A 744-nucleotide genomic window follows, 5' to 3' on the forward strand; every position below is an offset into this window, starting at 1 on the left:
TGTCAGGCCTGCCGAATGCTGGCAAGTCGTCGGTGCTGAACGCGCTGGTGGGGCGAAGCGCCGTCAGTGTCTCCCGTGCCCCCGGCCGTACCCGCTACTTCCAGACCCATTTCCTCACCCCCCGCGTCCGCCTCTGCGACTGTCCTGGCCTTGTTTTCCCCTCCCGCGCCCCGCCGGCTCTCCAGGTGGGTCCTGGCCCCCTCCCTGCCCCTGCCTCACAGAGACATCCCCCCTGTCCCTGCTGAGCCCCCTCCATCTGTGTGTGTCCCCCCACCCCAGGTGCTGGCAGGTGTCTACCCCATCTCGCAGCTGCAGGAGCCTTACTCAGCCGTGGGCTACCTGGCCTCCCGCATCCCGCTGCCGCCTCTCCTCCAGCTGCGGCCCCCCAGTGCTGCCGCCGGCTGGACTGCTTGGGACATCTGCGAAGGTATGCTGTTTTCTGGGCAAATTCACTCAAAGGGGGCTCTTTTATTATTATTAAGGTTTTTTTGTGTGTGAGTTGTGGGTTTTTTTTTTTTTGTTTGTTTGTTTTTCTCCTAGCGTGGGCAGAGAAACGAGGGTACAAGACAGCAAAAGCGGCTCGCAACGACGTCTACCGGGCGGCCAACAGCATCCTACGCCTGGCGGCCGAGGGGCGACTCCGTCTCTGCCTGCGTCCCCCCGGCTATGCTGCCCAGAAGGGTGAGCCCCCGCTCCCACCATCCCCATCCCCCCTTCTGCCCCCCAGGGGGGCTGGATCCTTTC

The 744-nt window shown here is 63.4% G+C and overlaps 1 protein-coding gene across 1 annotated transcript in view; it reads left to right on the plus strand.

Annotated features, from left to right (window-relative positions):
- Positions 1-744, plus strand: part of GNL1 (guanine nucleotide binding protein-like 1) — a 3,677-nt gene that overhangs the window by 2,542 nt on the left and 391 nt on the right. The window contains exons 9-11 of the mRNA XM_010571151.1: positions 7-185; positions 280-427; positions 541-681. Of these exons, the coding sequence (XP_010569453.1) occupies positions 7-185; positions 280-427; positions 541-681 (468 nt within the window). The remainder of the gene's footprint in view (positions 1-6; positions 186-279; positions 428-540; positions 682-744) is intronic.

This window comes from Haliaeetus leucocephalus, unplaced genomic scaffold, assembly GCF_000737465.1.
Source record: "Haliaeetus leucocephalus isolate CR32 unplaced genomic scaffold, Haliaeetus_leucocephalus-4.0 Scaffold307, whole genome shotgun sequence".
Classification (NCBI taxonomy): Eukaryota; Metazoa; Chordata; class Aves; order Accipitriformes; family Accipitridae; genus Haliaeetus; species Haliaeetus leucocephalus.